This window comes from Perca flavescens, chromosome 18 (assembly GCF_004354835.1).
Source record: "Perca flavescens isolate YP-PL-M2 chromosome 18, PFLA_1.0, whole genome shotgun sequence".
NCBI classification, from domain to species: domain Eukaryota; kingdom Metazoa; phylum Chordata; class Actinopteri; order Perciformes; family Percidae; genus Perca; species Perca flavescens.
Window position 1 is genome coordinate 11,384,033 of NC_041348.1, and position 25,732 is coordinate 11,409,764.

A 25,732-nucleotide genomic window follows, 5' to 3' on the forward strand; every position below is an offset into this window, starting at 1 on the left:
CGACCGTTCACTTGGATATGTTTTCATGCTAATCGAATGTGACCAGTTTTATCACAAACCGCTAATTAGCTTAAAACGCTAGTCGTCGGGGCACGGCTAAAGTAAAAATAAATTTCTATACCACTGGTCCGTGGTTTCCCAATGGGTCGATAGGAATTAAGTTTGTGAAATGTAATTACATGGAAATGCATGAATTATATCTGTTGATTAAAATATATGCACAGCGTTTGTCGTTCGACTGGTCGGACTGTTTTCCCAAGATGGCGCCCGCCTGTATACGTCTTTCTAAACTATATTTTTAATAAACGGTCTGTACACTTACAAAGTTCTCAATGCTTTGGTTTGCAGGTAGGGAATCTCATTATGCTACCGTGGAAGTGTGGTGCTATTTTGAGCCTCCTTAGTGGTATACAAATAGCGATTTCTTCTTACTTTAGCCGTACCCCGACGACTAGCGTTATAAGCTAATTAGCAGTTTGCGATAAAACTGGTCACATTCGATTTGCATGAAAACATATCCCAGAGAACGGTCGAACTCGGACACGTGTGTTATTAACCCCTAGGTTCATTTTGCGCTGGATTTGTCCTTTAAGGTGGGTATTTTGGCTCCTTGCTGACATGACGTGATGTCATTCTGACTGAGACTGGAACGTGGAAGTGGACTTCATTTAGTTGGATTCAGTCGGAAGCCAGTTGCATCAGCTTGTCGACACTATTAGCCTTGTTATAGTCTATATCCACGACGTTCCACTTCCGGGATTGCTCCGGTGCCGCCTGAAATTCCGATTGATGTCCCTCTTTTCGGCCGGATGTCCGTTACCTTCCGCTTTCTTTGTGTTGTAATTTTAAACTCCGGTGGATTTCTGAGGACTATGGTTAACTGCTCCTCAGATCTCTGTAGGGTAATTCCAGACAGCTAGCTAGACTATCTGAGTAAAGGCCGATTCATGTGTGAGTACGTACATAGGTACCTGGAGATACGGACCCTATGCCGGACGCTACGCTATGGCTTTTCATATAACACTTTCATATACAATACAGTGATGTGTAGCATAGACATGACCGGTTATGAATCTCACGGCAGAGGGATAGTCGGAGGGGACACTTGATTGAAATTCAGTTTAAATGGTATAAACTAGCAAGATATAAAATTATATTTCACAAAAATAACACTATACTAAAAATACCCCAAAAAACGGGGCGGCCCCTAGCTTACCCAGTAAGAGCGTGCGCCCCATGTAGGCGGAGTCCTTTGCAGCGGCCCTGGTTTGAATCCGACCTGCGGCCCTTTGCTGCGTGCCATCCCCTCTCTTTCTCTCCCCCTTTCCTGTCTATCCACGGTCACTATCGAATATAGGGAAAAGCCCCCAAAAATAATAATCTTTAAAAAATACCAAAAAACGTAATGCTAACAACTAGGGATGTAAACAGTTAATCGACTATCGGTTAATTGTCGTTAAGAATTTACTGGATTAAATTAAATTAATTGTCGGCTAACTGAACATTGCAACCTAAGACAGTTTTCCACAGGACGTAGGCCTAATTGAACGTAACACGAGATTCTCGCGGGCGGCGAGCGACCCGACACAAACTTGAGGCGGTCAAAACGGAGCGGAGTGTGGGAGCTTTTCAAATGAATTAATGATGACAAAGACGCCCAATGTAAACTCTGCGGTACTACGTTTAAGTTCAGCAGCTCTACGAGTTCGCTAAGATACCACCTTCATAACTTGCTTGCAGCCATGTTGCACGGAGGAAGTCTGTCGCCTTCACACAATCGCGAGTATGTGACCGCAGGAAAGCGGAGGGCATTACTCCGAGGATTTGCGGCATGATCGAAAAAGATATGATGCCAATTAGCACCACTGACGGTGAGGGATTTCGGGAGTTATTACTCTACGTGGAGCCAGGATATAATCTCCCTTCTCGAGCGACCATTACTACCCACTTGGAAGCACGCTACAAAAACAAGAAGGCTGAGCTAAAAACACAGTTAGCCGCGGCTAATGTTAGAGAGACATACAGCTGATAATTTAGCTGACAAACTCAACCAGGCTGTGCATAATTTATTTTGTTAAACTACATAAATGCCATTATCTGTACCGTATCCCAACTGGTACAATAAAACACCAACTGAGTAATATAACATGCATTTTTATTCAGTATATAAGCAATATTTTGCTTTTTATGTTAAAGACACTATTGATACCGTGAGAAATTTACATTCTCAGGAAAAAAGCCGCATATCAGTTAATCGTTAATCGATCGATAAAGTCAGTCAACTAATGATTAATGAATTAATTGATAATTTGCGTCCCTACTAACAACGTCAAACTAAATGACCAAATAAAGGCCATTTAGACGGCGATTTCCCTCTCACTTTAAATTGCATGTTTTTTTCATACACACGTCTCCGTGTGCATAAACAAATTAAACTCCCATATTTACAGAAAGTCTCGTCGGGTAAGGTTAATGGAATAGTTAGACATTTTTAGATGAGAAGATCGATAATACTATTACTACTACTCGTGTTTGTGCGGTAAATATGAAGCTACAGCTATCTGTTAGCTTAGCAGCTAGCCTGGCTCTGTCCAAAGGTAACAAAATCCATCTGGCACCTCCGAAGCTTACTAATTCACATTTTACAGTACCAGTCAAAACATTTGGACAGCGTGTTCAAACTTTTGACCGGGACTGTGTATCTTTTGTTCTTAATCTGTACAAAAACCAAAATGTGATAAACGACATAAAGATGTTTTTACAACGGGGGTTACACGCAAGACTATTTGTTAGCGTCGGCGTGAGGTAGCCAGGCTACCAGCAAAGACTTCAGCCAGCTTCCAGTAGGATACACGCATCACAGACTAACTTATTCTTGCGATTTAAGTCCTCTTCTCATGATGGCTTTGTCGTCGTGACAACTCCACGGAGACGCACTCATGTTGAGCTGTATGGTGATCGATTGCCTGCTCTCTAATGTAACCCAAGTTGATCCTACGTGTGAGAGAAAGCCCTTGTTGGAAGATAGAGAGAGAGAGAGAGACTATAACAGCAGAGCTTCAGTGAACTGGACTCTTCGTTGTGTGTACCCATCCTAATCTATCAGTTCATCCTTTACATTTAGTCCTTTGTCTCATTCAGGCCTGTTTCAGGTCAGTTTCAGGTCAGTGAGTGTGCCTGAGATTGTCAGATAGAAAACGAGCATGAAAGAAGAGAAGAAAAGATGGATAGGAAAGGAAGGGGCCAGCGTGCGTGAATCTCACAAACACTCAGCAGTCGGCTCTGATTCTGTATGCTCCAACTATAAACCATAGATTCTGACAGCGTTTGTTTCTCCCCCCTTCATCCTGCACAGCCTAAATCAGGCCTGTTTATGCAGGCGTGCCATCCCCGACTGTACATCCATATGAACAGTAAACATTGCCGGAGCTGGCTGTGTCTCTGCGCTGTCCAAATCTGTTTCTCTACTGCACGGCTCCAGCGTGAAATAAAAAGAACAAAAAAGCCTGGCCCAGATGCCGTCAGAATGTGTTTACACATTTCAAATAATAGCTTTAACCCACAGTAGAGAGCATCAAAAGAAGGCGACAGTGATTTACATTTTTTTATTTTTTTTTTCGTCTTGTACTTGACTTCAAAGTCTACTGCAGAAGAGCTGTATGTGAAAAATACACTCGATGCTGTGACCTTAAACAAGAAGAAACACACTTAACTCAGTGGGAAATGTGTTTGAATTTAACAAGAGGATATATCATTTGATATTAGCCTGACAAGCCAGACCCACATCAAGATGTCGGGTCTGGGAACTCCCCATTGACAGGGCTCAATCCGAGGGGCGGGATAAACGGTTGTCTTTCAAATTCCCTCTGCACGCAATAGGATAGTGCTACAACCAGGCAGAGCAACGAAGAAGGTAGCAGAGCTAGTTGATAGATTAAACTTTTGCCGTATCCGGTCCGCAAAACTCCAAACACATCTTCCTTTTTTTAAGAATGATCTCTGTGCCGTTCTTCTCCAAGTCTTCCAGAAGGCCGCTGTTCCCAGCAGCAGCAGCAGCAGTCATAAGCCCGCCCACCGACTTTATACACGATGTGATTGGCCTGACCAGAGTTTGGTTTTTCCAGCTCGCAAGCCAACGGAGAGTGCCTAGACCCCCCTGGGTGCAAATTACATTTGCTGCCACTAGGATGCGTCTAGATTTCTAGGCTAATTCAATATATAATTTTACCACAAATGTGGACTGTCGTACAGGAAATATCTACCATCCTACATATCACTCTGATCCATGTTTCTAAAGGGACTCGCTTGTGGTATTGTATATTTTATCCTACAAAATAAGTCCTGCAGACCATTTCCCAAATTTTTGATTAACTTCCCCCTTCCAGTCAGCCACTTTCTGTTAATTTTAGCATGGTCTAATAAATCTGCTTACTCATGTTAACATAGTAATACTACAATGTAAAAAACAAAATACACTGTTACAAACAGAAGTCCTGCATTCAAAACCTTTAATGTTAAAGAAAAAGACAAAGTATCAAACATAAAAGTACTCATTATGCAGCAGAATGCCCTCTGTGTTGCATTGCTACATTATTGTTTGATTGATTGATTACTGTGTAAGCAAGTCTTTTCATGTTGTAGCTGGTAAAAGTGAAGGCACTGTTTTATATACTGTTTGGGTGGTTTAATATATAACAATGCATCGTGTTTTATAAACTGATCACACATTTTTTATGTGAATATGTATGTGATATAAAACCTGAATCTGCAAAGTAACTAGCAACTTACAACGGTCAAATACACGTACCGGAGTGAAAAGTTCAATATTTCCCTCTGAAATGTAGTGACGTAGAAGTACCATGACATTGAAATGCTCAGGTAACTAACAAGTACTTGAGCAAATGTATATATTTTTTTTCATTTTACACAGCACGCCAAAAACTGGCAATGGATGTCAAATGGTCAAATTTGTCTTGTTTACCTATTCTTGGATCATTTAGACACATTGAAAACACTTCTAAACTTCTAATACTAAACTTCAGCTATCTTATTGGCACTAATCTAAATATAAAGCGTTCATATAAACCATTTGGTTACACTTTAAGGTCTACATAAGAGTAATGTCATGAACGTGTCATAAACATTATAAACAAGTCATATCCTGGTTCTCCTTCTCCATAAACAACATGAAATCAAGGAGAGGGTTAACTTTTCCTGCTCCAGATTTCCCACCTTGGTCAGAAAACAACAGGGGAGACACTTTGTTTCTCTACTATATGACTCCAGAGTCGCTACTCGCTCCGAAGCTAATCGCCTTCACTCTCTCACTTCTCCCTCGCTCTATCACCCACTCCCACACACACACACACACACACACACGCCGGCTCGACACACACACCAGCGCACAAGTATAAAAATCTGGCCACTTGCGTAGGCTACGGCGAAAGCTCTGCGTGGAGCCTCCGCAGAACTGTAAAACGGCCTTTACGTAGCTACCCTCAAGTAAAGTGTTACCAAACATTTTTGAATGAAGTTGCATTTAGGGAGTGTTTTGGAAACTTGTTGGTTTATTATAGGACTTTTGAGCGTGCAACCTTTTTAATACAAGAAACAAATTCATATCATCCTTTTCATTTTGTCCCTGATTTGTTTTTTTAATGAAAGCTCATGAATAAAATACAAAATGTCAGGCGACTCATCTCCATGCTATCAGGGCAGGTTTGACTTTTTTAATACCATAACTGTGTGTGGATAACCTCGACTTCTACATGAAAACAAAAGGGCAAAACCCCTGCTATGTTTTTCTTTTTTTTTTTCTCACACAGTTTAGGCATATTGATAACCTTTCACTATCTGAGGAAATAAATAAATTTCATAATTATTACTACATTCAATACAAACGGTTTGTCAGGCCTGCAGGACCAGCGGGGGAAAAAATCTTTTTTTCATGTGGCTGACGTGATGTGAATAGAGTGTTGGGCAAATTCCACAAAACATCCCTCTTGGCTTCAGCGGGATTATTATTTTATCTCGGTGCTATTAGGTTGTGTGGGCTCATTCTGGCACCTAAATGGGGCCAACGGGTGCGGAGGGAGCTGACAAACGCATCACCAGTGAGCGGAGAATTGAACCAGGGCTAACTGAGCCACGGAGCTGTGTCTTATGCAGGTCCCCCCCCCTCGATGCCAGGTTTACAGTGAATGGTGCCATTGTGTGTCCCAGAGATCTCTGTGTCCCTCCTAACAGAGAGCCACTGTCTGGAACTAACCAGGGGGTAGGATGAGTCAAGCAACCCCCTAGTCCTCTTCCTGGCAGGCTGCTCCCGTCACACCAGGTTAAATCACTGTGTGCAGGTAGCAGACCTGGCTGCGAGTTGAATGCGTGGTGAATGCAAAAAAGAAAAAAGAGAGACACATGGGAGGAGAGGCGATTTGAGTTGGAATGAAAGGGATGGCATTTTATCGTGCTTCCAGCACAAGAAACGGCTTGTTTTTAATCCGAACCAAACACCCACAGGGAAGGAAAGCGTGTCTTATTAACGGTTATGGAGTTGTATCCTGGATGGCTCAAATGAGGAGCTAAGTGAGTCGCTGCTCATTTGACTCCTGGGTAGAGCTGGGCAATATATCAATATCATATCGAGATCGTGATATGAAACTAGATATTGACTTAGATTTTGGATATTGTAATATGGCATAAGTGTTGTCTTTTCCTGGTTTTAAAGGCTGCATTACAGTAAAGTGATGTCCTTTTCTGAACTTACCAGACTGTTGTAACTGTTCTATTATTTGCCTTTACCCACTTTAGTCATTATATCCACATTACTGATGGTTATTTATCAAAAATCTCATTGTGCGAATATTTCGTGAAAGCACCAATAGTCAACGCTACAATATCGTTGTGGTATCGATATCGAGGTATTTGTTCAAAAATATGGTGATATTTGATTTTCTCCATGTCGCCCAGCCCTACTCCTGGGTTGAACCCTGTGTGACTGCAGATGTGGCGAGACACGAGTTTGACCTGTCTACCAGATGTTGTGGGTTTACATAGAGCGGCCTCTTAACCTTTGTCGCCGTTCGCCCCTTCTCTCTCATCTTCTTGCACATGCTCTTGCACTGACTACTGTGTGTTTCCTCTCCCCCCTCCCCTCTCCCCCCAGGGTACTGGCCGGCTCCCAACCAGTGAGTCCTCTCCTGCCACAGGCTACTTGTCCTGCGTCCAGAAGCCTGAGGCCGTGGTGCACGCCATGAAGGTACTACATTCACGGTGTCATTTTAGATGTTAGGGGAGTTGGGTGGGGTGAGGGGGGGGGGGGGGGACTGTTATTTTTCTGATCACCATTACACTAGTTGAAATCTGGCTTTGCTTCTTCTTTCACCCTAACTGTTGTGTGCTGCTGACTTCAGTGCCACTTTTTTGCTGCGTACCATCTTTCCGTTTAACTGTGTAGGAAGGTGTCGTTCCCATTTTTTTATTACTGCTCACTCTGATTGGTCAGCTCTTTCTCCAGATTCAGAGGTCTGGAACCAGGCCTTAAAATGCTTGAACATTTATTGGTTTTATATATCGTTGGAAAGCCCTAATTGAGCTCTTTCTGCTCCAAAATAAATCCATTTGTGATGATAACAATACTCAGACTCAAGTATCAAACATTTTCAGAGTGAAATGAGTGCATTTGTAAGTGAAAGAAACTGATGTTAGTGGTAAGAAAAAAATCTTTGGAACAGATACTTCTGAAGTTTTGATTTTTGCTCCATACAACATTAATACAACGGCACTTATCATCAGGTGCTGGAGGTCCACGAGAACCTGGACAAGCAGGTTCCTGAGGACTACGAGGACGATCTCAGTGAGAAAGAGAAGGCCATCGTGCGAGAGATGTGCAACGTAAGTGCAACACTTGCCCTGCTACCCTGGCAGTTCTCCCCTTGTGTCCGCGATGTTCCCGTTTGTCCTGTCTGTCTGTCGGGCAGTTATTTTTGTTCTCTTCTAATGGGTGCAAACCGGGTCGAGCTGCTTTCAGTAATGAGGAAGCCTCATCTAGACTCATTTGTTATGGAACGACACTTGCAGCCGTGTCCCGGCCACAGCGCTCCCCCCTTGCTTTCTATCTCTCTATCTCTCCATCTCCCCTCTCCCACTCCCTCGCCCCTGCTCCGAAGCCCGAAAGTAGAGGCTTGTAGTTGAGCTGTCAGAGCAATTAAACTGGAACGGCAGGGAAAAGAACACCCCCGCGCGCCTCAGCCTCACCCTCACCCCTCCATTCTTCCTCTCCTCCTCCTCCTCCTCCTCCTCCTCCTCCTCCCTCCTCCTCTCCCCCTCGTCTTTCACCATCTTTCTCTGCTGGCGCTGAAATGCCCCGGATAAAAGGTCCGCTGATTAGAGAGAAAAAGGAGAGCGGGGCTATCTGGGCCCTGCAGAGGTATGTGACAGGCCAGGAATCTGGGGAGCACTACAATAGTACCTCTGTAATATCACCAGGGTCCCCCGGGGGCCCCCTCTCACTCACTCCACAGAGCAGAAGAGATCCAGAGATAGCTCTGCTAAAGTGTGTGTGCGTGTGTGTGAGAGTGAGTGTGTGTGAGAGTGAGTGTGTGTGAGAGTGAGTGTGAGTGTGTAGTCTTTGCAGCTCAAAGTCAAACTGTGAGCATTTGAAGTTTTTTGACTCTTGAAGAATAAAGTCCCCCCCCCCCCCCCAGCCTTACTCTTTCAGTCTGTGGCTCTATGGGTGCCTGTCTCTGTATGTCCTCTTCCCCTCTACCAACCTGTCTCTCTGCGTCTGTTTGCAGGTGGTGTGGAGAAAGCTGGGCGACGCAGCGGGATCAAAGCTGTCCGTTAGACAGCACCTCTCTGGGAACCAGTTCAAAGGGCCGCTGTAGCATGGCAACCATAAAACGAGATCAGGATTTACAGTACCTACACTCACCTGAAAAACACCTCTTAACTACCTGCGCCTACACGACCCATCATGCCGTGCTCCCCACTGCCTACAGCACCCAGCATTCCTTCAATAACCACTCTCTTAAGACTGGCTAATGGCTACTAAGCGGAACCTGTTAGTTCTGTTACTCACACGCACACCTTTACGTGTACAACATGTTTTCATCTCTTTTAGAGCTCATGAAGCGTTGACAACTGGTAGCTAGTTTTTCACTGATTCGCCACTTTTTCTTCGTGGATGTGGAGGCTTTGAGCTACACAATGATCTCTCTCCGTAAAAGCTATAACACACACACACACACACACACACACACACACACACACACACACACACACACGCACCACCTTTAGTCCTTTAGAGCGTAGCTGCGCTACATCAGGCTAACAATACGACATGGTTTCAAGCACAGACCGGGGCAGAAATCTCCTGACGTGTCGCCGGGATGTGAAGGCCACATTTTTACGGCGGTATCTTCAGATGCGTTTCGATAGTACCTCCTACATAGAGACCCTAGCTCCTGTCACATGTATCGACCCCCCCCCCCAGTGGTCAACGAGTAGAACTAGCATTAGCGTTCTAAAAGTGTTAACTAATGTGAAACCCACTGTGACCTAGCGCCTTTCGCTCATCAAGTCTAAGGATAACAAAAAGTCTAGAGATCACTGTTAAATTGTGTATATTCTGTATAAAACCATAGCACTACTTCATTGTTATTGTTGATTTGACTTTTATCTATTTTGTATTCTAGCGTGGCCATGTGATCAATTATTTAGTTTGAAAAGCACATGACCGGTCCTTAAACAGGGTTTTCTTTTTCTTTTTTTTTTTTTTTTTTCCCCAGAATAATTGATATTATTCCTTCTGTCTGTAACCTCTGAAAATATATCAAGTCCATTCTGAATTAAAACCATCTCCTGGGGCTAATGGTTAGATCATTTTCTCACTTTGTGAAACTAAGTAAAATTGTATGCTGTGTGCATGCTCGACAATCATTTTCTCAGGTTGGGAGGGCTACAGCTTTACCTGTGTGTGTGTGTGTGTGTGTGTGTGTGTGTGTGTGTGTGTGTGTGTGTGTGTGTGTGTGTGTGTGTGTGTGTGTGTGTGTGTGTGTGTGTGTGTGTGTGTGTGTGTGTGTGTGTGTGTGTGTGTGCGTGTGCGGAAGGAGACTGAATGGTTCTCTTGAAGCTGTAGCATCTGCCTGTGAATCCTCTTTTTTTCCTCTACTGAACCCTGGTTACAACTCGGTTGTAGACTGCTGAAGGCATTTGCTGAATCCATACAAAAAGCCTTGTCCCAGTAAAGGCCAAAAACTAAACCCTAAGTTCAGTTTGGATGGCATTCTTGGATTGCTCCTGAATTCTTGTTTATCATTTTATATCTCAGTAGATAAAAAAAGGTTACTTTTCTTAAAGCAACTACAAGGAACTTTTCATTTCGCTTTGGAGCCGTGTGGACAAAAGCGGCGGCGTTTTCTCTGAGCGCCGCCGCCTCGTGTCGCAAAGATGTTAATCTGGCTAGCGCGTGGCGTGCATTCGTTTTGGAAGCGAGTGAAAGAAAGACGCAACTTATTTTGTTTTTCTTTTCTTAAACACAGCTGTTTGCAGGATGCATAGGGATGAGGTAATGTATCTATTTGTGGCTTTGTGAGAATAATAACTTCAGTATGACGATGGTGAAACAAAGTTAACTTAGTTTTGGCCACCAGTGTTTTCAGTTCATAAATGAATGGAAGACCACGCCCTGCAGTGTATTTCATGAATAAAATGGACATATTACATACCTGTCTAACAGGAAGAGGGACAATTTTAGGATTCGGTTTTGAAATCCCGCAGTTCTCTCCAGCTGTTGAACATTGACTCGTGTTTTCACCCGTGCTCTGTCACTGTCCCATTTAGCTTTCTCATTTTTTTTTGTTCTTCGGTCAATTATTCTTTTTGTCTTTCCTGATCCACCCTCAGTATCAGCCATGACCACAAAATATAACTTCTAAACTCCGCCTGGGAAAATGTTAAAGGTCCCATGGCATGAAAATTGTATTAATATGAGTTCCCCCAGCCTGCCTATGGTCCCCCAGTGGCTAGAAATGGCGACAGGTGTAAACCGAGCCCTGGGTATCCTGCTCTGCCTTTGAGAAAATGAAAGCTCAGATGGGCCGATCTGGAATCTTGCTCCTAATGAGGTCATAAGGAGCAAGGTTACCTCCCCTTTCTCTGCTTTGCCCGCCCAGAGAATTTAGCCCGCCCATGAGAGAGAGAGAGACATCATGGCTTTCAAACGAGCAAAGTGGCAGTTGGTCAAGGCCACACCCCCACCCTCCACCTTGCCCCCCCCTCTCTCCTCCTCAATAGCTACAGACACAGAAATGGCACATCCTAAGGAAAGCTCATTGTGGGACTGGCTCTAGTGGCTGTAATTCTGCACCAAGGCTGATATAGAGGCTCAGATACAGTATTAGGGGACCACTAAGGTCTATATAAAAGCATCCAAAGAGCACCATGTCATGGGACCTTTAACATGTTCTTCCGGTCTGCGCGCCGTAAATCGCTTCGTCTAATTTGGCAGTGAATCAGAACCGGGGACAGGCCTTAAAAATAACCCCCGTATTGGCCCGGGAGTTAAGCCCGGGGACAACCCTGATTATAAGACTATCTTTTAAATAAAATCATGTTTTCAGTATCTCTTAGATTAAGTTGTCACATTTGAATTAAATTAAATGTAATTTGTACATTTGTAAATGAACTACTTATGGCATTTACCGTAATTACCATAAAAATTGTTTTTATTGTTAGGCCTGTTTTCTACCACCAATAACCCTATCCAGACAGCGTGGCACAAACTCACAGCTTCAGTTTACATTAAATGGTACGGGTTGGACATAAAAAAAACACGTCTGTTGCATTCGGCTCGGGCTCGGTTACTACTCTGTCCTTCGGCCATAAAAACACTATTGTCACTCCTACTCTCTGGTTCCACCTGCTCCTCCCGTAGAATGTCATCCTTAATGTTAAGTGGCTCGTCTTTTGGCGGCACCTGCTGTTGTGAATGTATATTGACATTTTTCCCCCTGGATATATGTACAGTATATCCAGGGTAAAAAAAAAAAAAAAGTCTTATATTTGAGCCAATACGTTATATAGACATAGCCAATCTTCTCACTGATAATCCTGTTATCCTGTTTGCTTATGTATGTATAGAGGCATCAGTATTAAATGGAGACGATTTCATAACCCATAAAAACCCCTTGTAGCTGCTTTAACTCAGTCCTTCTCTGTGGATTCAGCAGGTGGGTTTATGCAGCGCATGTTTCTTCAAAGTTTAATCTTTTTTTTTCTTTTCTTTCTTAGAATATGAGAGCTAGGTCTTCCTTTTTAGATGTCTCCTGAAAACACTAACATTTAAAAAAACCCGAGTATTTCTTAATGAACAAACGCTGTTTGTCCGAGTATTTATTGCCAGGTGTCCGATAGAGACGGGAGCGCTATCAGTAACTGAACAGTCGTGTTTTAAATTGATCATGTGTACTCAAACTGTAAAGTATGTTTGATGGATAGGTTTAGTGACTGACAGCTCAGGCTCTCCTTATCTCTAGTATTATTTGTTCCAAATTAGAACATTTTCTGAGGCTGCCCGCCGTGCACCTCTGTTCTCTCAAACAATGGCGTCACAAATAAATCCAAGTATGTATTTTTTTTTTTTTTAAAGTGTCCTTTTTTCTAGGAACCGATTTGAAGCCATGATGCAATTTTGAATATAACTTTATAAATGGCATTTGATTTGAAAATGTGCCACATTTTTTTTCTGCATGGTGTTTTGATTTGGGACCCAACTGTCTTTTTTTTTTTTTTTTTTTTTTTTTTTGTTTGTTAGTTAAACAGCTATAGTGTTTTCTTTTGTTGTGCCTAAATGCTAAAACCACAGTACAGAATCCTAGAATCTACAGTGTAAATGTCAATTCCTGTACTAACTAGCATGGCTGTAAGTTCTTTTCATGAATTTCACTGGTAAGATGCATATTTGGCAGGTGAGAAGAAAACTTGGAATATTTAGGCCAATTTTAGAAATATTTGGGAGAAAATAAACAAAGTTGGTTAATGATACTGTGACGTGCTGTTTTTGTTTGATGAAGCAACCCCTTTTAGCAGGCATGTTGTTTAGAGTTAGACTGCCCTCTGTTGGGACAGTACTGGATGTAGTAATACCCAACATCTATGTTTAGAACCGGAGGTCCTTTACATGCTAAAATAATACACCTAACTCAACTAAAAAATAGAATTGTGATTGGATTAGAAAAATAATCATTTACATTTAAGTTAAGGAGGAAAATAAAGCCAAATAGTATTACATGTTGGAGTAATCCTAAGTACATTTACAATAACCCATCAACCTTAGTCAGTGGAACTATAGACTATAAAATAGCTTGTAACACATTAACACCAACTGCAACTGATAGTGCATGAAAAATTGTTAGCAAAAAGTAAAATAAATGGTTGAAAACTGTCTAAAACAGATAAATGTTAGATTAGTTAAATAAAGTTTTTACACACACAAGTTTGGTGTCACTTAGAAACTTCCATTCCCCTCCATTATAGACAGAATACCAGCTGAGATCAGTTGCATTGTTTTTTTAACCAAGGCAGCAGTTTTCAGATGGCTCTCCAATGTTTTCTCAGTTAGCCTTTTAAAATGATATCAGATTAGTAAACAGAATGTGCCTTTGGAACATTGGATGAATGGTTGCTGATAATGGGCAATGTAGATATTGCATTAAAGATCAGCCACCGTGTACATGTATGTATACATGTGTATGTATACATGTGTGTGTGTATATGTATAAGTAATGGACACACAGTTGAAATAATTGGCTATATATACACACACACTTGAAAAAGCTTGTACAGATTAAAGTAATGGATAAAACGGTTGTACGTTGGTTATATGAAAACAATTTTATAATTATATTTAAAAATGTTGGGAACCACTGCTGTAAACAATGAATCTGGTTACAACTTCGAGACCTCCAATGTTTCACCTTATACAGACTGAAAACACACTACTCCGTTCAAAGTAGGAAAAGCAGGTCTTTATTGTCATAAATGCCACTCTGACAAAAAAACCAAAGCTGCGTGCCGGATACAGAAAGGAGAAGCCTGACTCAAGGCACATATGGACTGAAACTCTCAAAACAATATGCCTAAATGAAAAGAACAGATATGTACAAATATACCTTAGTCTGTCCAGTGTTAGACATGGTGCGTTTGATGACAGGGTTCCTATGTGTAATACTGTCTGCTCTGCACAGTCACACAAAACAGGGAGACGGGAATAAGTGTGACAGTACAGTAAAAAAAAATCAACGCTATGGTAGCGGAAATATCTTACAGCATGACCTGTGTTTTCACAGAATAGAAAGTAATGACAAAAAGGATATACAGCACGTTTGAAAGAACTATTTAATAACATGTCAAGTGTGATAGTCCTTTTTTATTTTTGACTACTGCAGGTACAACCATCAAGATTTTATTATGCATTTTTTTCCCCTCTCAGCTAAACAGTGGGAATGTCAAGAAAAGACACTGCAGGGGACACTGGTAGGACTGCAAATTCAGAAAAAAAAAAACAGTCTATATTCAGTCAGTGTGACAGAATATAGAAAAGGAAAGATAAGAGTCCATCTTTGTTCTACTCAAAAAAGGTAAAATTAAAAACACAGAACCTCTCATCACCCCACAAGAAATGAATGAGCATGTGTGACAAAACTAGTTTCAGGGTGCGAATATTTCCAGAACAACAACAAGGACGAGTGGACAGTGTTTGTTACAAGATCCTGGAACTAGAAGCACCATCCTGGACATGGTCAAGCCACTGAGACTGCAGTCTTTCAGTGCCAGTTCAGGTTCTCATAACAACACTGTCCGGAACTTACTTATTTTCATTTTTCAAGTCTATTTGTTGCTAAGCCTTCATTAAGGACCTCATCGACAAACGTCACACTGGAGGTCAACAAGCTCTCCGTCTGCACCAGCCGATTAACACCAGTTCCTGGTTGGTTCTACCGTGTCTCCAGCTGCCGCGCTGCACCCAGTCCCGTTTACCGACCGCCGTTTCAATCTCACCTCATCCACCCGCCGTGATTCATAGGCATGCCGGGCGGAGGGGGCAGGGGCACCTGTGACTGTCCCGGGGGCACGGGGGGCGGAGGGTACCCAGCGGGCAGGCCTATGACTGGAGGGGGTACGTGGCCCGGCGGCATGCGAGGCGGAGGGTAGCTGTTGTAGCCCGGCGGCGGGTACGCCGGCGCCAAGTTGGGGGGCGGGTAGCTGGAAGGAGGGGGGCCCGGAGGCGGCGCCGCAGGCGGCGGGTAGACGTGGTACGGCGGTATCGGGGGTGCGTAGCTGGGCGGCATCGGGGCGTAGGAGGGACCCTCCGTCTTCATCATCGACTGCAGGCTCTGGTAGCCTTCTCCGGACATGTAGGAGCTGGTGGTGGACATGATGTAGTTGGAGGGCGGGGGCGGCGGAGGGCGATGGGGCAGGGGCGGGGCTGATGCGGAGGTGGACCGTGCGGCGGAGGAGGAGCCGTTTCCGGCAGCGGTTCGGCTTCGGTGGGAGGGGCTGGAGCTGGGGCTTTGCGCTCTAGTGAGCGATAGGAAAAGACAAAAGAGAAAACAAAGTGAAGAAAATCTGGCGTCTTTCCTGCAAAAGAAAATCCACAAGGCCCCGCCCCCGTGACATCTAATAACCTCTCCATTCCCAGACTGTGAGAAGACTGCCAGGCTTCAGCCACATAGGTCTCATTATCAGGATCAGGCACTAATCAGATTGGTCTGGCACAGGTTAGGAAACATAATGTCCAGACCAGTTGCTGGTTATGTAAGCAGACTTTCTAAGGGGGGGTCCTGGCTGCTCCTTATGGGCCTATTTGATGGCACACGCACACAGACAGCGGGGGTGTCGAGAGGATGCCAGCACATACCTACACTCTAACACCAACTCTACATCTCTCCGACTCCCTCACGAGTTAAAGACGACGGTAGAAGGTAAACGCTCACTCTTACCTGGGGGAGGCTGCGATGTAGGCAGAGGGGGCATGGGGCTCTCCAGTCTAGGAATCTTTGAGCCAACTTGTTCTGGGAATTAAACAGACCAGTCAATAATGCAAAAAGGTTCTTTTTTTTTTTCCTTCTTTTCTTTTTATAATTCAGTGAATGCATTAATGAACGTCGCTGTAGGCTTGAATATTCATTTAATCCTAAAACCTGCCAGGAAAATACTAATCCCAGCTACTTAGAATCTATCTATCTATCTATCTATCTATCTATCTATCTATCTATCTATCTATCTATCTATCTATCTATCTATCTATCTATCTATCTATCTATCTATCTATGACTTTAATCTAAATTGGCGTCATGGTAATTAACAAACGTTTCCTGGAGGTATTTTAGCGTATTAACAGAAATTCACGAGATATTTTAATGAGCAGCAGAGTTTTGCCTGCGAAAACTCTAAGACCAAAGTCTTACCTGGAGCCTTTGGTTCATCTTTTGGGGATGTCTGGAGAAAGAAAATATACATAAAAACATGAGTGCTCAGTTCCCACTTTAAAAGGAAGGTTATAGGGGTAACTTTCCACTGGCTTTGGTTTTACGCCACAGACTACGCAACTCAAGCACATACTCACATGCGAGCGTTTGAGCGGGCGTGCAGGGCTGCTTCCCTGAGGGGAAGTCTTCTTCGGTGGTGGGGGGAGGAGGGTTGGGGGCTGGTGGTAGTCCCACCGGGGCTGGAGGAACGGGGACCTGCGGAGCAGCTGCCCTCTCCTTCTCCTGTATCTGCTGAGGGATGGGCTTGTTTCCCTGGGAGTACAGATCCAGGATCTGGTGGCAAATGTCTGGGAGAGAAAGAAAGGTTTCTGTTCAGACTAGTCTGAAAGGAGACGAAATAGGGCTGCTCGATTATAGAGAAGAAGAAAAAAAAAAAAAAAAAAAAAATCATAATCACGATTATTTTGGTCAATATTGAATATATATATATATATATATATATATATATATATATATATATATATATATATATATATATATATATATATATATATATATATATATATATATATATACGATTACTCATTGACTTTTGGAAAGGTGTCGCATTTATTGAACATCAAAAAACAGTGAAAAGGCTAAACACATCACAGTGAAAGCACCTAGAGCAGCAACATTTACCTTTTTTAACTTGCACAACGTAACGCGATAATCGTTTTTCATCAATTATTCGGTTATTGTGATCATTGGGAGCTGAAATCGTCATCGCTGTTAACATTTTTGATTGATTGCACAGCCCTAAGATGAAACTAATTCCCCCGTAGGAGAGCCGGGACGCGTCGAGCCTTAACGTACCTTCCAGCAGCTCAACTGGGACGTCCTGGACAAACTGCTCCCACCAGCGGCGGGACGACTGCTTGGCGGTCCACTCCTGGATGTCAAACTTGCAGAGGCGGCCGGCCAGGTACATGACGGCTACCGCAATAATCTCTGGCTCCCACTGCAGAGACAGCATGGTGCACAGGCTGCCCGGGACACAGGCGACACGGTTACAGAGGAGAACAAAAGGGTCCCAACAAGATCAAAGCAACAAACTGTGGCCGTGGCTGGAACTGAGTCGGAGACGTTGTGGTTATGTGGTATGTGTCTTAAACCACTAGGCCACTATGACGCACCCATAGAATTCATTCTTCATGAAAGGAGGGGAAAAAAAAAACACTACAACTACAGAGGAAGTAGTCTGTGATATGAAGACAGCTCACACGCCACCTGCTCACCTGTCATTGACAAAGGTCCACGCCATCTGTAGCACCTTGCACACTTTATTCTTTTCCCCTTTAAAAAGAGAGAGAGAGAAAAAATAAGATGCATAAGCTTTCCGAATATCTATAGCCATAAAGCGTCACCCTGTGTGGATCACACTTCTCCCGTCTCACCTTTGAGTTGCTTGACGTAGCGCAGCAGGAACATGTAAGGGTGCTCCACCTGCAGGTCAAACTTGATGGTCTGGAGTAAAATTCTCTCCAACACCATCACCTCTTCCTGTCAAAATGAAAAACGCAGCCACGTTAACTATCCCAGTTGGGGAGAATTCCTACAGGCACGAGCAGGGTGACTAAGGGCTAACTCACTACCCAGGGCACCAAACTTCCACCTAGAAAAAGGGTTTTCCATTTTTCTACACACTGGAGCATTTACATCCTTACATTTACCATACTTAGTAACTTTAAAAAGGTGCATCACTGCATCCGGTCATCATTTAATAAGTTTATGTTTCGGAGGCTCTGTAGGCGACTGTGGCCTTTTTTTTTTGGATCAAACTATGTACAAACTGTAATGTCTCAAAAACCACAGAGGAGAACCAAAAACTGCACCTTCGGATCATCTCCAAACTGGGCAAACTGCACATCATTCAGTAAGCTGCGAGCTGTTTTGATGATGTCTTTACACTTCTTTGGGGTTTCCTCCACTTTGCCCGCCAGGAAAAGACAGCAAGCACCCGTCACCTGTTAAGACGCACACAAACAAACATTAGTCCCACACACTTAAAAAGGGAGGAGAAACACTAAGGCCAGCTACACACTGGCCGAGTGGCGGGAGCGTGTCAGCTGCGTGGCGTGTCCGTTTTCATTTCGGGTCTCCCATGTTAACAGGTTAGAACTTACACACTCCCTGCGTGACATGCACATCTCAGTAGAGCTCCGATACTGCCTAAAACGCTGGTATCGGGAAGTACTGGAGTTTATGCACCGATCCGATACCACGTAATAAAGCCCTAAAGAAAATCTACGTTAAAGTAGTTTATTTATGTTCTTTTTCCGTTATAACCGACCGTCAAACTGGAGAATAAAAGAAAGTTGTACGACATTCATTGTTTGTTCATGTTTTACAAAGAGTTTAACCTGAGCCAGACAGACAGACAGACAACAAAGATAGAAATAATATCACATCCATACAGGGATAGTAGTATACAGCTGTTATATCACATCCATACAGGGATAGTAGTATACAGTTGTTAAAACATAATAAAATATATGACCCACTGGTATCGGATTGGTACTCGGTATCGGCCGATACGCAAGTTCAGGTATCGGAATCAGGAAGCAAAAAATGGTATCGGACCATCTCTACATCTCAGGCGCAAAAGAAATAGAACCGACGGCTGTTTTTCACGCAACACGCAAGCGTGTTGGAAGCGTTTCCAGGCAAAATAGAATAGGAGAAGATGTTTATATGTTATTTAGACACAAATACATATTAATAAATGACATGTTGATGTTAAGTCTCTAGGTTTTGATATAAATGCAGATATAAATGTAATCAAAAAAAAATTAATCTAATATTGCACCAGTCAATAGCCTGTTTTGCCGTCAATACTGCAGACGTTGTCTTTGCTGTAATCAAATCAGTATATATTTATGTTTAACATGGCATTTCATTTTATCAATGGGAAACATACATGTGTACAGACAAGGCTAGCAGCACCACGTCAGACACGTTTCTGGTGTGTAAAGACATCGAAAAATCCACGCAGCTGACACGCAACAGTAACGCCACGCTCACAGTGTGTAGCCGGCCTAAGGGTAAACCATTCACTGAACTTACATATCTGGGGAACTGCTTAAAGGAGTGAAACATGTAGAAGCGGTGGAAGTATATGATGCCAGTTGCCAGTGTGTCATAGTGTCTGGTAACAGTCAAGGAGATTACAGAAACCATGGACAGTTACTTGCAAGTCAAGTTCATGAGCAGCTATGTTTTAAAAAAAATAAAAATAAAATCAGCCCTGACAAAAGAGGTTTCCCTTTGACTGTGCCGTTATAATCTTAATATACAATAACTCACTGTTGCTTCATGTCTTTACAGCAAAACGTTAACGCAACGCCTGTAAAAGTGAGGAGGAAACAGCCACAGCTTAGCAGGACTTTCTTCAAAAAAAAGGTTCACTGTATTTCATTAGGGACCAACTCAAACAGGGGTCATAGACCTTTTTCACAGCAGACATGTTGACAGGTCATAGTAGGAAAAGCACAGGTCTGTTCAAAACCATTACTGATGGCTGCATTCCACTCAGGAGAGGTCCTGGTATTGACTCACTGAAACAGCTTACTGGGACACTTGATGGAACTGAGCCGTTTCAGCTGTGCTTTTTCCTACTATGACAAGTCAAAATGTCTGCTGTGAAAAAAGGTCCGTTGGGTTATAGTTTAAGCTAGATATTCATTCGTTTTTACGGTGTTCAAATTAATCAAATCAAGGATACAGGCCAAGTCTGGTCCCCACGTCAAAAATGAAGCGGGCTCCTTCTCTCCGATACCGGGCCTCTGTTCCAGGGTCCAGGCCTTCAGACTGAGAGGGGGTGTGGGCTAAATCCTTCTTGTCCCAGTACCAGCATGGCTTGATGTGGTCCAGGATTAGTTGGCCTGAAAAGTTCTCCTTGAATTCCTTCATTGGCTGAGGAGAGGCAACGGTGGATGGACCCGCTGCACCGGACTGCCAGGTTACAACGCATAAAACAAGATGGCAGTTATTAACATCATTAAAAAGCCATTTGTGCTAGAAGACAAGACTAGCAACTTCCCCTGAACACTAGCAGGGCAGGTGTCTTTTGCAGACGGTCAGGCAAGAACACCACGCCATGTTCTCTCTCTCTCTTTCAGAATGTATTGCCAAAAAACGGGGGACAGTAGAAAATCCTGAAACTTGAGCTATAAAACTGATTAAGAATTAAAAAAGCTGTACTTCCAATTAACAGCGACTTCATACAGTGGATGTAAGTTAATTATTGAGGTTAACGTTACTAAGCTAGCTGCAGACAGTCTGAAAGTCCTGAAGTTAGAAGAGCAGAAAGAGAAGACGGATTCTACGGGTAACGATAATGTTTGGCATGACACCATCCCATTCATTCATAAACTAAGGCTATCGATACCCATACATATAACATTAAGTATGTGACATAACTAGCAAATACATTAATATGCATTTCAAAAACAACGAAGAAGAATCCCCCCTAATTAGCATAACGAAGCTGCTTGCTAGCGTTCAATAATACCGAGCTAGCGACAACGGCAACTAAAAGTTGGCTTAGCTAGCTAGCTAGCTAACGTTACCAATAACCACCAATGCGTGGGCTTAAATCGATTGTGTATAGCTAGCTAGGCCAAAAGGTACGCCGGTAAGGTCAGTTAAATACACCGAGACGCTAATATGAGCTAAACTTTGAAATAAAGACAGATGACAGCTAGCGTCAGGCCGACCAAGTCCTACTCTTCGCTAGCAGCCTCAGCTAGCAAAACTTGCTTTGCTCGAGGTCTGCACACCGCTAAGGCTAGGAGCACTGCGCCCAGTCAAAACTAGTTCGAATTAAGATCGATTATCGTCCGTCTGTTCGTAACGAAACACGACTCTTACCTTTAACATGTAGCCGTCGGAGTAAATTACCCAAAACAGACAGGTATGTGAATAATCTGCAGTTATTCACAAGAAATTGGCTAACAAGTGATCCACAACAGTCCCCATTGTAAAGGGCACCGCCATTATGGAGTACGTTAGACACTGTTAGCAGACGTCATTACGCAGGACATCTGATACACGTGGTGTGGTTAAATCAAGTGAGTGGTCCACTACTACTACTGTCTCTGGTTAATCTTCATCCATGTTTACCTCTCCACTGCTGAATTAATTGGTTCAACGCTTATTTATTACTATTACTACTCCTGCTACTGGAAAACCCCAAAAAGATGTGAAAAATGATAAAGTAGTATGATAAAAAAATAAAATGTTACTCTCCATAATATCCACTAGAGGGAGACAATTAATTACTCTTGGATTTGGGCAGCCAGGACTGGATTTTTGACACATGCGGTTTAAGATTCGACCAGAAGACTCACTTAAACAATCAGTAGGCCTACCATGTCTATAAAAAGCATTTTTTCTGAACAAGGCTTCAACGTGCTAATCCCAAACATAAACAACATTTGCACACATTCTATGAATAGTTTAAGATGATATGTTGAATGTTCAATTCATGCTGGATTTTGTCACATAGGCCTACCTGTTTAAAAAGACTATGTGGGTCTGTGTTCAGGCCTCAGGGCTGCATTGCACTCAAATAGTTTGAGCAGGTAGCCATAAAAATCATAGACACGTGCCCTTAAATATATAGAAACATAATTATTTCAGACGTGTAGTGGTGCAAAATGACTTGTGGCAGGATGGAAATAAGAGGGACTGGGATTAGAGATTAGTTAGACCATCATTTGAGAAACCATGTAATGTAAGGTCTTTGTTAAAAGGGAAAAAAGTTTCTGGAGCTTTTGAATACTTATAAATATATCAATGGAAGCCATTTACCTTTGTCTTTTGAGGGTTATAGACTATAAATATATTTTTTTTAAATCTTTATAAATCAAATAAATTCTTTTTTTTTGTCTAATATCATAAGATACACGTTTGTGCCATTCCAAAAATCAGATGAATTTGACTGAGAGTTTAACATGAAAGGGATATCCCAAAACATTGTTTTACGAGTTACTGTTGACATGTTACAGCCAATCTTGACCATGAATTAAACTTTGAGATGACTAAAACAGAAATAATGAAATGCTTTTATCCACATGTCAAGTAGAAAATCATTGTTATCCCAAATATGCACGTAAACTGCAGCTATGAAATGCAGAAAGCCTACTGGAGCAGCACTGTTTGCACAGCAAGGGATCAAATACAGTGCAATAATCTTATAAAAACATTTTTAATTATTGCACTTTATGATATGATCCCTTCACTCACTTCACTCGATATGAACAAGAACTCATCGTCGTCTTTGTTTGCCTCAAATGTTCCGGTGTAAGAGCAGATGACAAGTAACATCTTGTGCCCTTTTCGTTCCCCTCCCAGCCTCACTCCTGAGGACAGCCAGCATTGAATCATTTACTTCGTCCAAATAAGAAGAAATGGAATCTGCATGCATTATATATTCACCCATGCTCGGACAAATCCTCTTAACTGTGGGAGAAATTGTCAGGATGTGTCCTGTAGAAAAGTAAGAGCCTTGTAGTTGTATTGCCCCTAGCAAGGGACCATCTCAATCTGTCACTCAAGTCCACATAAGTCCGCATAACGAACACACGCACACACGCATCAACCACAATAAATCAGCTTATGAATAATATATACTTGTACTTTCTTTATTAATATTAAACATTGCATAATGAAGCACTGACTATAAGCAAATCCCAGAGCAATATTCTTATTACCATGAGCTATCCTGGAGTGGACCTCTCATTGTTTAGGACAGTCCTGTTGTGGTTAAACACATCAAAATGCTGCTTAACCTCAACACTTAATACTTTTTTTTTCATTCTTAAAAACACTATTATGTTCAGTGTAGTTTTTTTTCCCCTCATACATGATGGCCTATTTTAAGATGCAATTTTGGTATTCTTTAGAGAGTTAACGGATGGGAGAAGCATGAAAAATGGAAGATAAAAGGATGTGATGAAGGTTGTGACCCAGAATTATGACCAGTTAAGATGCATGTACTATTGCCCACTGATGTGCAAGAGCTCCCTTAACTTGAACTTTGTCCCTGGGCTCATTTTTATGATTTAACATAAATTATACTGTAAGTACCTGGAATTCTCCTAAAGCCCGAATCATTTTGGGGGAAAAAGGCCTCAAATGTCAACATGTCTCTTGTTACTTGGACAAAACTTTCATTTCAGCATATCCTCGTCTCTTGTGTATGTCTTGCCCTGCGGTGTGTTCAGGTATCTCCGATTCAGCGATGGCACTTACCACACAAGATGCATGTCTCCTTAGAGGCAACACTTTGGACTTAAAACCTTTCCTGTGTCCACAAGCAAGGCGTGTTGCGGTACGTTGGCCCATGTGTGCACCCCAGCTTAAACTGCCTTTGCCCGGAGCCAGCGGATACAAGCTATAATGGATACATTGATGCATTATTGAGAAACCCATGGGTAAGGATCAAGAAGATGCTGGCAGCCAGCAGGGATAGCAAGAGAGTGTGTGAACTCAGGATAATATTTTTCCTTCAACATCCAATGTGTCCGCGACTGCTGTCGCTCTGTCTTGGCCCAATGCAAACGCGAAGACATTTCATGTCATATCCCACACGGAATTTACGTGCTCCAGTCAAAGCAATATGCTTGACAACATGCTGGTCCTATCTGTGAAAGATAGGCGTTGTGCTGTAGTGTTTCCATGTGGAGTCTGCTGAGGTTATGTCTACTTGAGCCAGAGCTGAGATGACATTTCATTTATATAAATAATTACTGTCCTGAAAGTCCCCTAGGCCTGCCCTGAAGCAATCAAACTTCTAATGCTCTTAAAATTGCCCACCATGTTTTATTAATGGCCGACTATGAAATGCATTGCTATAGCCACAAACGTCCCTGCTGATCCACGAGGACAGTGTTAACTTTAAATGGCCTTATTAGGCTTTATGCTTTTATCTAACAACGTATTTTAACCAAATTATAGCACAGAGCAGGTTTGAATTGTATGGTAAGGTAGGGGGGGGGGGAAGAAACTTGAATGTGTTCTTAGCTGAGCTGTAGCCTGTACAAAGCACTTATATGTCCATACACTGATCTAAATGAATACAGTGAATTATGTGCGGAACGATTGGCCATTAGTGCCATTAATTGCCTCTGAGTGAACCTGATCTGCTCTGCAAGGGCTCTCTTAACACTGTGAACTGTAAAACGGCAAATTAAGGAGGCTTCATTCTAAAAATAAGAATAAAGTATCATAAAGCATGTGTTAATGTTTCACCCCCTAAACAGGTTTGTAATGTGCCCTGACTGTGCCAACAGAGGGTACTGTTGCCTCACAACATGTTTAAATTATCCCAACAACAAAGATGCAGCCCACTCTCTAATCCAATGTGAGGAAATGGGTTTTTTATATGTATATTGATAGTGTGATAGTAATGCAGTGTGATAAGATCATTTACACAGCATGGAATGCCACAATAACCTAAACATATTCATTATCTTAATTAAAGGTGACCTTTTGAACCCAGGTTGACCGATATGGTCTATTTAATCTGCTCTATTAGGTGTGGGTGGTCCTGATATTCCAGCTATGGTAAAACAGTTTCCTTCTGGTATTTCAGATGGCATTATATGATGAACTGATAAACTGATGAAAACATACAGGGGAAAGGCACAAAGACAAGGGAAACCCGATAAGACTCTTCATCATGGTCTTTTGGATGCGATGGCCATTAGAGCCGATAAGGTGTAGAGACGGGTGGAAGAGGGAAGTGTGACAGTGCCTTTGAAATGAGTAACGACTAACGAGTGATAATTTCTTTTTTTGTACGGAGCCCATAGCGCTGAGCTCCGGGGAGCCACCGCTAGTTGCCCTCAGTGTCCGCGTGTTGTGTTGTCCGCCGCCTTTACGCGCCTGTGGTGTCTGAAACGTCACGGATGCACATGAACTTGAATCCCCCCCACACACACACACACACACACATCCAAAACACAGGCTGCATATAGTCTGCACACACACAAATGCTTCCATCGTGTGAGTCAACAAGAAGTAGCCTCGACACTGTAGGGGAACTAGGACACATTGGACCTCTGCTTGTTGGACGAGGAGGAGGTGTCTTGTCTGCCCGCCTGCTCTCTCTCTCTCTCTCTCTCTCTCTCTCTCTCTCTCTCTCTCTCTCTCTCTCAATCAACGAGGCTTCTGCCACCAGAGCCAAGAGTTGCCGTTCC

At 42.7% G+C, this 25,732-nt stretch overlaps 2 protein-coding genes across 9 annotated transcripts in view; one reads left to right on the forward strand and one right to left on the reverse strand.

The window, feature by feature from the left end:
- Positions 1-9,482, forward strand: part of ccdc85cb (coiled-coil domain containing 85C, b) — a 51,429-nt gene extending 41,947 nt beyond the window's left edge. For 4 of the 8 annotated variants that reach the window (XM_028605113.1, XM_028605115.1, XM_028605116.1 and 1 more), the window contains 3 exons: positions 7,163-7,255; positions 7,792-7,890; positions 8,793-9,482. In XM_028605113.1, the coding sequence (XP_028460914.1) occupies positions 7,163-7,255; positions 7,792-7,890; positions 8,793-8,882 (282 nt within the window). In that variant the 3' untranslated portion in view covers positions 8,883-9,482. Of the gene's footprint in view, positions 1-7,162; positions 7,256-7,791; positions 7,891-8,792 lie in introns of those variants that run through there. The other 4 variants (XR_003694869.1, XR_003694870.1, XR_003694871.1 and 1 more) reach the window with 1 other exon arrangement.
- Positions 9,483-14,969: 5,487 nt separating this feature from the next.
- On the reverse strand, positions 14,970-21,721 carry ccnk (cyclin K). Its single transcript, XM_028606030.1, is given in 13 exon segments — positions 14,970-15,482; positions 15,485-15,576; positions 15,999-16,070; positions 16,467-16,497; positions 16,625-16,691; positions 16,693-16,834; positions 17,343-17,512; positions 17,765-17,822; positions 17,924-18,029; positions 18,362-18,493; positions 19,593-19,674; positions 20,251-20,480; positions 21,399-21,721. Coding segments are annotated over 13 exon segments (1,620 nt in total). The 5' UTR covers positions 21,408-21,721; the 3' UTR covers positions 14,970-15,053.
- Between the last annotated feature and the right edge of the window lie 4,011 nt (positions 21,722-25,732).